This window comes from Schistocerca gregaria, chromosome X (genome assembly GCF_023897955.1).
Source record: "Schistocerca gregaria isolate iqSchGreg1 chromosome X, iqSchGreg1.2, whole genome shotgun sequence".
NCBI classification, from domain to species: Eukaryota; Metazoa; Arthropoda; class Insecta; order Orthoptera; family Acrididae; genus Schistocerca; species Schistocerca gregaria.
In genome coordinates, this window is record NC_064931.1 from 292953815 (window position 1) to 292966737 (window position 12923).

General features: G+C 36.8%; 1 protein-coding gene across 1 annotated transcript in view; it reads right to left on the reverse strand.

The window, feature by feature from the left end:
• LOC126299275 (H/ACA ribonucleoprotein complex subunit 1) overlaps positions 1 to 12923 on the reverse strand; it is a 109922-nt gene that overhangs the window by 55434 nt on the left and 41565 nt on the right. Inside the window, exon 3 of the mRNA XM_049991058.1 lies at positions 6059 to 6138. Within this exon, the coding sequence (XP_049847015.1) occupies positions 6059 to 6138 (80 nt within the window). The remainder of the gene's footprint in view (positions 1 to 6058; positions 6139 to 12923) is intronic.

Genomic DNA, 12923 nt, shown 5'->3' on the forward strand with positions numbered 1-12923 from the left:
AACCTATAATTTTTTGAAAATGAGGAAATAATTCACATTACTCTACAACTGATCTTATGGTTGTTGCCTATTCATGTGTGATATTGGCAGGACATAATCAATTATTATTGAAGTAAGGCACTGAATTATATACAAAAAGTGGAAACATAACTGAAATTAACATTTATATTATTTTGACATAGTTAAAATAAATATTTTCAATTAACATCCTTCGCGATGCGATTGTTTCTAAACCTGGTGGTGAATGTTAAGACCACTATTTTTTCAGGCAGCTCCTGTGATACAGAATAAGACCTCCCAGTTGCTGTGGTAAGTTCAAGCACTGAAAGTTTCCTTAAAACATTTTTCATTGGTATCCAAACTTTGTCACTAGTAGATTTCTTGAATGATGTTCTTGGGCCAGCAGGATGGTAAAAATTCTAAAAAACATCATTGGTTTCCAAAATTATTCTTTCAACCTCTGCAAGCCACCACTGTCCAACATACACACATGCCACTATGTCATACAACTTTCAAGACAGAGACATAATTTTACTGACACAATGATACCCATAAATTTCAGTTCCTGATGTTACATAGCATCGAACTAAGTTTTCTGCAATGCCAAGCAATTTGTGGAAATGCCTTGTTCCTTTTATTGCTATACAGTTTTCAAATCTGGTTTGAAGTGTTATTTTCATATGCAGAACCACTTCTTTCTTAATCATAAAATAGGTAATGCCTTTAATATTATCCTTGCAAAAGACATACATGTCCTGTGCTGTGAGAATTTGGTCTGTGGTTGGTCTTTGTAGGCTGCCTATACTTACTTCACATTTTGTTGTACCACCTACTGCATCACATGCATTTTTACCATGGCAAGGTGCAAAAAAGTGCCATTCAGTCTCCAACCCAAAGTCTACTTTATGGTTGCACAGATTTGAAAAATTCTTTTTGTTCTCATACTGACACCAACTTCCATCTGAAAAGTATATCAGCTTCTCAACCTTGGGAAAATTTTCTTTTATGTAATTTATTACATACTTTTGAAACGCATGTACAGCCGAAGTGTTGTGCTCCAAGTAGTCACCTAGAATGCATATTGAAGAACTGCAAACTTCATCTTTCACATTTTTTAAAGTAGAAAATAAATGGATGCACTGTTGCCTGGTCATTGACCCAGTGGTACCCTTGTATTGCATCCTGAATCAAAAATGTAAAATTTTCTGCAAAATCAGCTAGCATTATGCTGTCAGTTTCGTGAAGTACTGCTTTTTTTGTCCTTCAAAAACTTACTTTGGATTTTAGAAACATAGTGGTGACTTGAGTTTTTGTAAGTTATCAATCAAAGATTCCAGGTACTCTTCCTGATACTTAACCACTATTATCATTTCTGCCCTGGCAGCTGTGATGCACTGTTGGAATGTAATACTGTCTGGCATTTCCTCATCATATTTGAGGAACAATTCAATAATGGTTGCCTTACCAGGGCATTTATTACACAAACTCATCATGTAGTCATAACTGTTAGTGTCACAGACCATTACATCTAGTACCTCTTTGTGGTTAAGATCACTGAGCTTTGCACCCGCAATCATCAGTCTGACATTTTGATGATATAAACAAAAACACACAGAGTGAGTCGCTGAGAACCAGCCAAAATACACAATACAGAACAATACAGGTCAGAATATTTTGACCTTCAAATTTTGCATTCATGATGAGAATTTTTGAAAACTACATAAAGTTCATTTAAATTTGACAGCACTAGTCGTTTCTGCTTTCTTACTTTAACTCCATTTATAACAACTCTCTTGCTATCTTTGCAACCTGGGCACATTCTACTGTTTTCATCATCTTCAAAGAACTGCTGGATCTTTTTAATTGTTTCTTCACCTACACCTACTCCTTTCTTCTTTCCTAAAAGTGGAAGAAAGCCTTGCTCTTTCACTAATTTTCAGATCAGTTTAACCAAACGATGATAAACGTTTAATTGAATAACTATTTTTTTTCCCTTGACCATGAGTCAGGGAGCAAACTTAAAATTTTAACTTTATCCTCTTTAGATGTCACTGAACATTTCATTTTTATTCCCTCTATTAAGCTCAAATATTCAGTGTCAGATGATGCTGGTGGTAGGTTTTCTTCTTCTTTATAAATAATGTTGGTATCTGTATTATTAAAACACGATTCCAAGTATTTCCTAATTTTGTCTGAAATTTGTTGTACCTTATTTTCAATAGCTGCTTTTCTTTTTCAGCTATTTAATTTTATTATTTTCGAAGCAGGAGATATATTTAACTTAGAAGAAGCAAAATCCAATATGCTAACAGCTTCCTCATTAGGAATATAAATGTCATTAAGGAGGTTACACGATTCTGGTTCTGGATTCACAACAAATATTTTTTAGTAACAATTTGGGCACAGGGAATTTCCAGGAATCACATTACGTTTCACTTGGGAAGCTGTTTCACTGTCGCACAACAAGGACAAATGTTCAATTTTTACTTTCCTCAAACCTTTAGTAATAGGCTTTTTATGAACTTGAAGTGGATCACAGCACTTTCTTCCAAAAATGTGGTTGTACTTTAGAACATATGTCTTCTCATGATACTCTCACACTGATGTGACAGAAGAACTTACTCAAAATATAAACAAAGTTTGTCTAATATCTTCAAAGTCATTGACATTTTTCAAATTTTTTGAAACTGAACTGTAAACTGTTTTGTGACACACTTCACTTGCTATTTGTCCAACAGAGCATTGTTCATCCATGTTAAAGCATTCCAGTTAATCTCTCAAAATTAATTACAAATTACACGCAGAACAAAGAACGTAACACATTCTACACTCTTGATGAAGTAGGTACATCCACTCTAACAGAGGTTTCAGAAAAGACCGACTACAACAATGCCACACCCAACAATAATGTACTTCTACAATGCCACACCCAGCCATAATGTACTTCTTTATTGACAATAAACCTAAACGTAAATGGGCATTTTTATTAGCACAGAACAAAAGCGAAAGCTCCTATTCTTTAATATTGCATAATTAAAAATAAATAAACTAAATGAATATTGGGTGAATGTGTTAACTAAACATATGTCACAAATTTTATTACAATGAAACATTATACCATTTAAATACAGTCATAAGATCAGTTGTGATTTCTCATCTTAAAAAATTCATAGCTTTGTTCACAGTCAGCTATCATATAGGTGTACAAACTGTGCAAAAATAATATTTTTATATTCAGTCCCACCTGAGATAACAAACCCCAAACTTAACAAAAAATAAAAAATTTCAGATTTCAAAAATTTGTGTGTATGATATCTAACTACAGGAAAAAAATAGACACTCATAAATCACTCGATTGTTATTGTTGAGCCTAAAAAGGGGATTTTTGAAAATTTAGATACCAAACTTTGGAGGTCATTTTGACTGGTTATTTTTAAATTTAGGGTATTTTGTGTAATAGACAATGTTGTAGAGGACACTTTTTTTAAAAAAACAATCATGTCAATTGCAATGTTGTAACTTAACCCAGTGCAGAGATATTCAAATTTTCGCTAATGTCTCCAGAATGAAAAATCGTCGCGTGCCTACAAATAAAAATGACCACCATCCAGTAAAGATGCAAGATAAATTATTAAAAAAAAACAGTTTTGAACTTCTCCAATATAGGGCAATCACATACAAAAAATTAAAATATTTAAAAATGGTCACACAGCCATCACTGGACCACTTCACTTCATGTGGATTGACCCAGTTGTTGTTGACTATAGAAACCTTGAAGCCATCAATTAGCTCCTCATTTGACATAATGAGGCTGCGTGGACTGTTCAAATTCTCAAACCAAGGAAACTCTGCTGGCAATACTGAAATTTGATCCCAGATCCTCCAAACAGCAGTCAGACACACTGACAATTCAGCTATGGATGTGGACTTGTAAATGGCAAACTCTCTTTCAGACTTTGAAACACTGTCGTGCCAGCAAATTTGGTAACAGTGCAGATGCATGGATTGAAAGCTGTATTTAATAACTGGTTCCAACATATTCAAAATGGAAATGGAACTTCTAATAGATTGGTGTGCAACAACAACAAGTTAGTATGAAAGATAACAGCACATAATGAGAAACTGTACATCAGACTGCCATCAGAGAAGTTCAGGATTGGCCAGGACAGTGTTCATGAATTTGTCCACTTTCATTTACTTTCAATTCATGCTGCACCAACTGACTAATGAGTACAAGACAATACATAAATAGAACCAAGTGGAGAAGGCACTGACAAGTGATCAGGGTTGGTCTTTTCTGCAAAACATCAGGACTCATACCCTGATGGTATCAGTTTGCTCCGGAGAAAAGCAGACATTTATCAGGCCTTGTGTACAGAAAACTGCACTACATTTCAACAGATAACTGAGGACATGGAATGTCAATGTTTCAACTGATTACAAAAAAGCCAGAATTTTGATGACTTGGTCTACAGTCTACATGAAAGTTTTTAATGAAGTCATTCTGCTTTAAGCCGTTAAAATATTATTTATTGTGATTGCAATTTCGACACATGGTCATCATCAAACATTCTGAAAGCAGTCTCCAAATAAAATACACATGGTTAAAAAATTGACAAACGTTGTTGTTGTTGTTGCGGTCTTCAGTCCTGAGACTGGTTTGATGCAGCTCTCCATGCTACTCTACCCTGTGCAAGCTTCTTCATCTCCCAGTACCTACTGCAACCTACATACAAACGTTGAAAAATGAAAATTTCAAAACCACTAATGCGGGATGTTGCAGCCCACTCAACAAAATAAAGTTGTAATATGTAGAAACACAGTTCCTCACAGTGTAAAAGAAAATGCATATGGTGGCATAATTGACTACACATTAAGTCTGATTATATGTCATAGTACAATGTCATAGTACAATAAACCTTACATGCTGTCTGGGGTTTATAAAATTAACTCTGGAGAATGCAATAACTTTTATGCAGGAAAAAAATGGTAGAATTTGTAACATTTGTTCTAGAGAGCACAGTAAAACTAGTAATTTTAGATCGACATCTGTGAATCATATTCAGATGACTAAACACAAGTTATATAACACTGAAAACTCTTTAGAAATTCTCCATAGAATTGGAAAAGGAAGAGCTTGATTACTTAGAACAGATTGAAATTTATACGGCATTTAGTGACCAGGCAGAATACATTTTGTATTTGAATGATATATATACTACTTCAGGAACATCTTATAATCTGGAATTTTTCAATATGGTTTACTTTAGCAGTGTTAATCCTGGCAAATATTCTAGACCATGCTACACTTACTACTAAGTAGCACCTGCTTCTTTCCCACATTTGTATATTACTTGCATTTTATCACTTTGCTCATTTTGCATGTGTGGACCGCTGCTTTCGTCCATATCTGAGATTTAAGACCCTCTTACATACTTGAATTTTATGAGTATTGTATTATTGTGACTTGATAGTCACTTCATCTTATTACCTAATTTAATTCTTATTCTCAGTATAAGATCTTGATACTGCTTTTATTTAACAAATATTTGTCACTTTCCTCCTTTCTGTGCACACGTTTGATAAGCACATGAACTCTGTGTATTAGCATCTTTGCTCACATCACATGCATTTGCTTTTACACAACCAGGAACTATGTTCCAACATGTGGCAGTTTTATGTTATTGAGTAACTTTGAAATTTTCATTTTTCAATGTTTGTCAATTTCATAACTACATGTATTTTATTTGGTGACAGACTGCTTTCAGAATGCATGACAATGACCACATGTTGAGATTTGTCACAATAAATAATATGTTAACAGCCTATAAGTGGAATGACTTTATTCAAAATGACAAAGAAAGCCTTTCCTCATAGCTCCCTGGCAGCTTTAGAAATAGTAGAAAATGGTACTGTGACAAATGGAGATTACTTTGAGGGTGACTAAAGGTATTTTGCTTGTATGTTGTCTTTTTTGGTTTTACAGTATTTACTCAACATTTTAGCTGAAGTACCAATTAAAATTTCTGAATCTTTTTCTTGAACTGAACTGCCTTACCTGCTCAGGGGGGCCTTGATCATGGAAGCCCTGTCTACCACCAAAATTTCCACCACTGGCACCACCTCGAAAACCTCCACCTGGAATTTGTAGATGTATTGTACTCAACGTTTTTTTCCATTACAAACTTCCACTAATTGCTTTTCTGCAATCAACATATGTCTTGCAATATCCCTTAAGCACAAAAATACTACATTACACAGCTAGTCAACTAAGATTAAAATACACATAAATGTTGCAGCTAGTCAACTAAGATTAAAATACATGTAAATGTTGCAGGAGACTGAGTGGCATTGCAATAATCAAACAAGGAAATTAAAGGAGACTCATAGGTGATGACCTACAATTAGTATACTTTTATTTCTATGCAGGTCCACAATTCCTTTGTTCTGTAAAATACCATCTCATAAAGGCCCACGCACGACCATCGTACACACAAGTTTTTGTGGTTAGGCTAGTGACTGTGTACATCGTACCCCCCAAGAAGGGTCTGCCGTTTGAGTAGGATGGATATAGGCATATGCATCCACCACTTGGGTGAGTGGTAGTGCTGGTTACAAAGTAGATTTTCTGGAGCTGGAGCTTTGACATCTTTTCATTTTGAGACTCCAAATTACTCAGGTAGAACAGAAAGCTTGAGAAGTTCAAATAAGTGGATTAAGATGATTGCCTCCTGTTGTTGTCAAATGTTTGGATACAAACATGTTCAGTAATTATTATATCTGTGTGTGCTTCTAAGGGATTAAAAATGCAGAAAAGAAGAAAATCATTTAAAATCTAGTAATATGTTTTCAATGCATAGGAACAACATGGCCTGTTCATAATAGTGTAATAATGTAGTGTATAAAACAACATGCTGCTGTTGTTGTCGTTGTCTTCAGTCCTGAGACTGGTTTGATGCAGCTTTCCATGCTACCCTATCCTGTGCAAGCTTCTTCATCTCCCAGTACTTACTGCATCCTACATCCTTCTAAATCTGCTTAGTGCCTTCATCTCTTGTTCTCCTTCGACGATTTTTACTCTCCATGCTGCCCCCCACTAAATTTGTGATCCCTTGAGGCCTCAGAACATGTCCTACCAACCGGTTCCTTCTTCTTGTCAAGTTGTCCTTTACTGCTTGCTCAATATACAGATTGAATAACATCGGGGAGAGGGTACAACCCTGTCTCACTCCCTTCCCAACCACTGCTTCCCTTTCATGCCCCTCGACTCTTATAACTGCCATCTGGTTTCTGTACAAATTGTAAACAGCCTTTCACGCACTGTATTTTACACCTGCCACCTTCAGAATTTGAAAGAGTATTCCACTCAACATTGTCAGAAGCTTTCTCTAAGTCTACAAATTCCAGAAACATAGGTGTACTTTTCCTTAATCTTTCTTCTAAGGTAAGTTGTAAGGTAAGTGTTGCCTCACGTGTTCCAATATTTCTACGGAATCCAAACTGATCTTCCCCGAGGTCGGCTTCTGCCAGTTTTTCCATTCGCCTGCAAAGAATTCGTGTTTGTATTTTGTAGCTGTGACTTATTAAACAGATAGTTCGGTAATTTTCACATCTGTCAACACCTGCTTTCTTTAGGATTGGAATTATTATATTCTTCTTGAAGTCTGAGGGTATTTCCCTGTCTCGTACATCTTGCTCACCATATGGTAGAGTTTTGTCAGGACTGGTTCTCCCAAGGCCGTCAGTAGTTCTAATGGAATGTTGCCTACTTACTCCCTGGGCCTTCTTTCGACTCAGGTCTTTCAGTGCTCTGTCAAACTCTTCACACAGTATCATATCTCCCATTTCCTCTTCATCTACATACTCTTCCATTTCCACAATATTGTCCTCAAGTACATCGCCCTTATATAGACCCTCTATGTGCTCCTTCCACCTTTCTGCTTTCCCTTCTTTGCTTAGAACTGGGTTTCCATTTGAGCTCTTGATATTCATACAAGTGGTTCTCTTTTCTTCAAAGGCCACTTTAATTTTCCTATAGGCAGTATCTACCTTACACATAGTGAGATAAGCCTCTACATCCTTATATTTGTCCTCTAGCTATTGCTGCTTACCCATTTTGCATTTCCTGTGAATCTCATTTTTGAGACGTTTGTATTCCTTTTGCTTGCTTCATTTACTGCATTTTTATACTTTCTCCTTTTATCAATTAAATTCAATATTTCTTCTGTTACCCAAGGATTTCTACTAGCCCTCATCTTTTTACCTACTTCATCCTATGCTGCCTTCACTACTTCATCCCTCAGAGCTACCCATTCTTCTTCTACTGTACTTCTTTCCCTCACTGCTGTCAATTGTTCCCTTATGCTCTCCCTGAAACTCTGTACAACCTCTGGTTTAGTCAGTTTATCCAGGTCCCATCTCCTTAAATGCCCACCTTTTTGCAATTTTAATCTACAGTTCATAACCAATAGATTGTCGCCAGAGTCCACATCTGCCCCTGGAAATGCCTTACAATTTAAAACCTGGTTCCTAAATCTCTGTCTTACCATTATATAATCCATCTGATACCTTCTAGTATCTCCAGGATTCTTCCATGTATACAACCTTCTTTTATGATTCTTGAACCAAGTGTTAGCTATGATTAAATTATGCTCTGTGCAAAATTCTACCAGACAGCTTCCTCTTTCATTTCTTACACCCAATCCATATTCATCTACTATGTTTCCTTCTCTCCCTTTTCCTACTCTCGAATTCCAGTCGCCCACGACTATTAAATTTTTGTCTCCCTTCACTACCTGAATAATTTCCTTTATCTCATCATACATTCCATCAATTTCTTCATCATCTGCAGAGGTAGTTGTCTTATAAACTTGTACTACTGTAGTCGGCATGGTCTTCGTGTCTATCTTGGCCACAATAATGCGTTCATCATGCTGTTTGTAGTAGCTTAACTGCACACCTATATTTTTATTCATTATTAAACCTACTCCTGCATTACCCCTGTTTGATTTTGTATTTATAACCCTGTATTCACCTGACCAAAAGTCTTGTTCCTCCTGCCACAGAACTTCACTAATTCCCACTATATCTATCTTTAACCTATCCATTTCCCTTTTTAAATTTTCTAACCTACCTGCCCAATTAAGGGATCTGACATTCCACGCTCCGATCCGTAGAACTCCAGTTTTGTTTCTCCTGATAATGTCGTCGTCCTGAGTAGTCTCCGCCCGGAGATCTGAATGGGGGACTATTTTACTTTCGGAATATTTTACCAAAGAGGACGCCATCATCATTTAACCATACAGTAAAGCTGCATGCCCTCACGAAAAATTACAGCTGTAGTTTCCCCTTGCTTTCAGCTGTTCGCAGTACCAGCACAGCAAGGCTGTTTTGGTTAGTGTTACAAGGCCAGATCAGTCTATCATCCAGACTGTTGCCCCTGCAACTACTGAAAAGGCTGCTGTCCCTCTTCAGGAACCACACATTTGTCTGGCCTCTCAACAGATACCCCTCTGTTGTGGCTGCACCTACTGCCATCTGTATCACTGAGGCATGCAAGCCTCTCCACCAATGTCAAGGTCCATGGTTCATGGTTCACAAAGTAAGTGAATGAAAATAAGCAAAGTGGACTATTTTTCTTGCTGAACAATCATTTACTTCAGATACCGTTCGAATAGTAAAAACAGTAGCATTAAGTCTGAACAAGGTCCTGAATGTGCGTTTTCCATGGCAGTTTACTATCTATTTGAACGCCAAGAAATTTGAACTGTTCAGTTTCAATAATCATATGCTCATTCTGTGAAATTAAAATTCAGGTTTTGTTGACGTGCCTGTTAGAAGCTGTAAAAACTGAGTCTTACTGTGATTCAGTGTTAGTTTATTTTCTACAAGCCACGTACTTATGTCATGAACTGCACTATTTGAAACAGAGCCAATATTGCACACATCATTATTTACTACCAAGCTAGTGTTGTCAGCAAATAGAAATATTTTAGAGTTACCTGTAATACTGGAGGGAATATCATTTATATAAATAAGCAACAGGAGTGGCACCAACACTCATCCCTGGGGCACCCCCCATTGACTGTACCCCACTCAGACCCAACATCACAGCCATTCACAACATTGTGAATAATGACCTTTAGCTGTCTGTTGCTAAATTAAGAGGTGAACCAGTTGTGAGCTTCTCTCCATATTCCGTAATAGTCCAACTTCTGGAGAAATATTTTGTGATCAACACAATCGAAGGCCTCGGTTAAATCACAAAATATGCCCAGCATTTGAAACCTTTTGTTTAATCCATCTAGTATGTCACAGAGAAAATAAAAATATCATTTTCAGTTGTTAAACAACTTTCAAAGCCGAACTGTACATTTGATAGCAAATCGTGTGATATAAAATGATCAATTATCCTTACATACACAGCCTTTTCAGTAACTTATGCAAACACTGATGGCATAGAAATAGGTCTAAAATTGTCTACTGTATCCCTTTCTCCCTTTTTATAAAGTGGCTTTGTTACTGAGTACTTCAAGAAACTGACCATTCCTGAAGGAGAAATTACAAATATGGCTAAATACAGGGCTAACATGTGCAGCATACTACTGTAATATTCTGCCAGGCAGTCCATCATGACCATGAGAGTTCTTAGTCTTCAGTGATTAATTATTGACTCAGTCTCCCACTTGTCTGTATCACAGAGGTGTATTTCAGACACCAATCTAAGAAAGGCATTTGCCAAGAAAGTTATACGATTTCCTGTAGAAACTAAATTTTTATTTAATTCACCAGCAATGCTCAGAAAATGATTGTTAAATACTGTACATATATCTGATTTATCAGTAACAGAAATATTTTTACTACGAACTGACTTTCTATTGTCAACCTTGTGCTGTTGACCAGACAATTTACAACTGACCATATGGTTTTGATTTTATCCTGTGAATTAGCTATTCTACTTGCATACCACATACTTTTTGCCTTTCTCATGACATTTTTAAGCACCTTACAACACTGTTGTTAATGGGCGACTGTAGGTTGATTAGTACTACTACTAACATTTTGATGTAATTCCCACTTTGTTCAACATGGTATCTTTATCCCACTAGTCAGCCACCCAGGCTGCCTTTTACTGCTAGTACCGTTTGGAATGTTCTAATGGAAAGCAACTCTCACTGAGTGTGACAATAAGCAAACTATCCTCAGTCCACAAATTAGTTTGAACACTAGTGCATTACTAGGCATGGTCCTACTGGTGGTGACATGCCCTTAACTTTCCTCTAACCTCAGAAGTGACTTACGCAGCCAGTTGCTATAAGGGCACCAACAGTTTAATGTGGGCTCTGAACCACAGTGTGACTTGCCAGTTTTCATATTAACAAATTCTTACTTGTGATGAAAAAAGGTGGTGACATTAAAAAATTTGGAACTGATTGAGACCTGAACACTGGACTTTTGGATTTGTAGTGTGATACACTTAGCCCCCTAACAAGACAATAGTGAAAATTCTTCCTCCTTATAAAAAATGGTATCATTTCTATGATGTGCAACCTGTACCACGGATTTTCCTGATCAAAAGAAGTATGTCAGTTATCTTTAATTAAGTCAAGTTTTATTATTGCATTTATGGCTTTCCACAGATGTGTGTCAGTACACTGGATTCTAGTAAACACTTTTTCTAATAAAAAACCGAACCAAATTTCTGAAATTTTCAGTGTGGAATATATTCAACTGTGAGTTCTCAAAGATGCACAATGGCAGCTAAACTAATTTATTTAGCTAATTCATTTCCACAACAAGTTTCCTTTCATTTTAATCTCTTCTCCCAGAGAAATTACAATTGCAAAACATATTGTTTGATTTGATCTTGTTTGTGTATCAACATGCAGTGCACAATCCCCAACAGCCAACACTTCCCATCAACTAAACTGTGTACAAATCCACACACAGACCTGCTGTTTTCTAGTTAGAGACATTGCTGTTTGACTGAACTGTGGACTGTGTGTGAAAAAGCCCTTCAGTGCAGCAAATTTTTGAATCAGTTGTTTATTAATCTATTAGTGTATAAATTATTTTTGTTAATTTTTTTTACATCTATTACCTTTACCTTGTTTGTTATATCGACAATGAGATCACACACACCTTGCGATAGCTTATCTGCACAGAGCCACCTATTAAGTGGCACCATGGGCCCCTCTTTTCCCATGGCCCATCCCTAGTGGCCCTGGCAGCACATTAGTGGTGATTTTGTGGATCTGTTCCTCAGCTCCTTTTGTCTTGTAGTAGTTAATATTTTCTCGAAATGTCATGTGGTTTGTTCCCCTCCACGTCTACGGCAGCCACAGTCAAAGCCCTCTAAAAGACTTTTAACTTAGGATGATAGCCATACATGAGATCTGTTCAAAAGAATTCCAGAACATTCGTAGTTTTGCGCCAGTGGTGTGTTGGAGCGAGATGCACTTGACATCTCTGCACATGCCTGTGTGTAACACATAACTGCCAGAAGTTTCATTGTTGTATGTCCATTAGTTATTGTTCAGTGCTGTATTGAGTAGAACATTGTGTCATACAGCTTGCGAATTTGAGGGCGGCCGAGTTAGAGGAGCAATGTGTCTGCATTAAATTTGGCATGAAACTATGTTATGAATAGTTCACAAGGTTTAAAATGGCTGGACGGAAGTTTAAGATGACCATCCTTCAGGACACCCTTCGTCTACCGATAAATGTCAGGAATATCAATGAAATGGTATGTGCAAATTGAAGACAGATTAACTGAGGGATTACAGAAGACTAACATTTCAGTTGGATCATGTCATTAAATCCTGACATAGCCTCTTGGAATTAATTGTGTTGCCGCCAAGTTCATCCCACAGCTCATGAGTCAAGACCAGAGAGACCTCCACATCGTAATCTGTGAAGAGCTT